At 36.4% G+C, this 1,859-nt stretch overlaps 2 protein-coding genes across 2 annotated transcripts in view; one reads left to right on the top strand and one right to left on the bottom strand.

Moving 5' to 3' along the window:
- Window positions 1–71: 71 nt before the first annotated feature.
- Window positions 72–1,062, bottom strand: Ssk (Snakeskin; the record flags this gene model as incomplete). Its single annotated transcript, XM_011310137.1, has 3 exons — window positions 899–1,062; window positions 259–465; window positions 72–191 (listed from the first exon to the last, which is right to left on the bottom strand). Coding segments are annotated over exons 1-3 (378 nt in total), but the record flags the coding sequence as incomplete, so codon positions are not given.
- Window positions 517–1,859, top strand: part of LOC105269694 (adenylosuccinate lyase-like) — a 5,920-nt gene continuing 4,577 nt past the window's right edge. The window contains exons 1-3 of the mRNA XM_011310136.1: window positions 517–683; window positions 1,277–1,480; window positions 1,537–1,819. Of these exons, the coding sequence (XP_011308438.1) occupies window positions 1,289–1,480; window positions 1,537–1,819 (475 nt within the window). The 5' untranslated portion in view covers window positions 517–683; window positions 1,277–1,288. The remainder of the gene's footprint in view (window positions 684–1,276; window positions 1,481–1,536; window positions 1,820–1,859) is intronic.

The raw sequence follows: 1,859 nt of genomic DNA, 5'->3' as shown, positions 1-1,859 counted from the left end.
AAAAAAAAAACCAATGTTAAATATTGGAGAGCTCTGACGATATTAAAAATTGATTCCCGCATGATTTTTACCTGTCTTTCGGTTGCTGTGTGGATATATTTGTGTTCAGCCTGATATCCATTCCAATAATGGAGAGCTGTTCCACCAACGGCAATGAACATGAACATTCCAACAAAATTCATAATAATCTCCTGAAAATCATAAACAATTCGGGAGTGGATTACATTGCGAAGGAATATGGATAAATTTTTCTGTTACCACTAGGGTTTTCTTATGCTGCGTTGTTCCAAAGCAGTAGCTGATGAGAACAGCACTGGTATAAATGAAAAAACCGACGAGAACTCCAGATGCGACAATTTCGGCATCTGGATTTTTTTCTTCATTCAAATTCCACGTTCCACCAACTCCCAGAAATTCACCACCGTATCCAGTTCGATAGAGAATAATGCATATAAAATTGACAATCTGAAAATCCACAGAGTTGTTATTGTTTTTTCCGGTGATTTATTTCCGGATATTAATTATTGTGACAAAATGAGTTGTGAAAAAAAAATGGGAAAGAAGGTTTATGAGTAATAATGTTCACCCCTCGTCTAAAACATTATCTCTCTACAAACATGCAGCTTTATCATACCACTGATACTAAACTGGCATGAATCACTGACTTCACACTATTTCAACAGGTACGAATGAATCCACGATTTTTTTTTATAATTTCGAACATTCCACTGTAAATTCCATCACTTTCACTCAATGGAAGTTCCGTTAATTTATTCCACGTGCACTCATCGTAAAACTAGGATGAAATGTATTCGAATGTTTGTAAAAATTATCTTTCATGGAAGCGGAAACACAATCCGTGCATTGAATATTCTTTAATGAATAATTTTTTTCTTACCAATTTGAGAACCTTCAAAGCGATACCCCCAATTGTAAATACGGACGTCATTTTTTGAATCTAGTTAATTGAAAATTTGCCTTTAAAAAATAGCCTGAGGTGTTTTCACTATCAGGTGAGGATGAGTTCTACGCACGTTTCAGTATCTGGGCATCGACGAGCCCAGCCCTTCTTATCTAATCAGATAACATATTTTGAGAAAGAGGGAGAAATTTCACGATAATTTTAAAAGTGAGCCCATTCAGAGATTCCTCTCTGAGAAAATTGAATGGATACTATATATTTTTTTGTATTATGAAATACAGAAATATATATTTTCTAAATTGAATGAAATGATTTCATTAGTCCTGTGAATGGAATTACGTTTTGCCTTTGCAGGAGTTAGGGTTGATGATAACACCAGAACAAATAGCTGAAATGGAGGCAAATGTTGATGATATTTCTTTTGAAGCGGCTGCGGAGGAAGAAAAAGCCACTCGTCATGATGTAATGGCTCATGTTCATGTTTTCGGGAAACAATGTCCAAAAGCCGCGCCAATAATACACCTCGGAGCTACGAGTTGTTATGTCGGAGATAATACGGTATATTCCGGTTTTTATTAGGCTTTTTACAACTAGTAACACATATTTTGCTTTAGGATCTTCTTGTTCTTCGGAAGGGCTTTGACATTCTTATGCCGAAATTAATCGGAGTTATATCCCGATTGAGTAAATTTGCCGAAGAATACCGATCCTTGCCAACTCTTGGTTTTACTCACCTCCAACCAGCTCAACTGACAACTGTCGGTAAAAGAACCACTCTTTGGTTACATGATTTATTAATGGATGAAAGAGCACTACGACGTGCCAGGAATGACCTCAAGTTTCGGGGCGTAAAGGGAACAACGGGAACTCAAGCATCATTTCTTCAATTATTTAATGGTGAATATCATAAAGCCTTAATTCACACGTCTCATCACCA

This window comes from Fopius arisanus, unplaced genomic scaffold (genome assembly GCF_000806365.1).
Source record: "Fopius arisanus strain USDA-PBARC FA_bdor unplaced genomic scaffold, ASM80636v1 scaffold00072, whole genome shotgun sequence".
Taxonomy (NCBI): domain Eukaryota; kingdom Metazoa; phylum Arthropoda; class Insecta; order Hymenoptera; family Braconidae; genus Fopius; species Fopius arisanus.
Note: the sequence above shows the minus strand (reverse complement) of the source record. Positions and strands in the feature narration are given on the sequence as shown.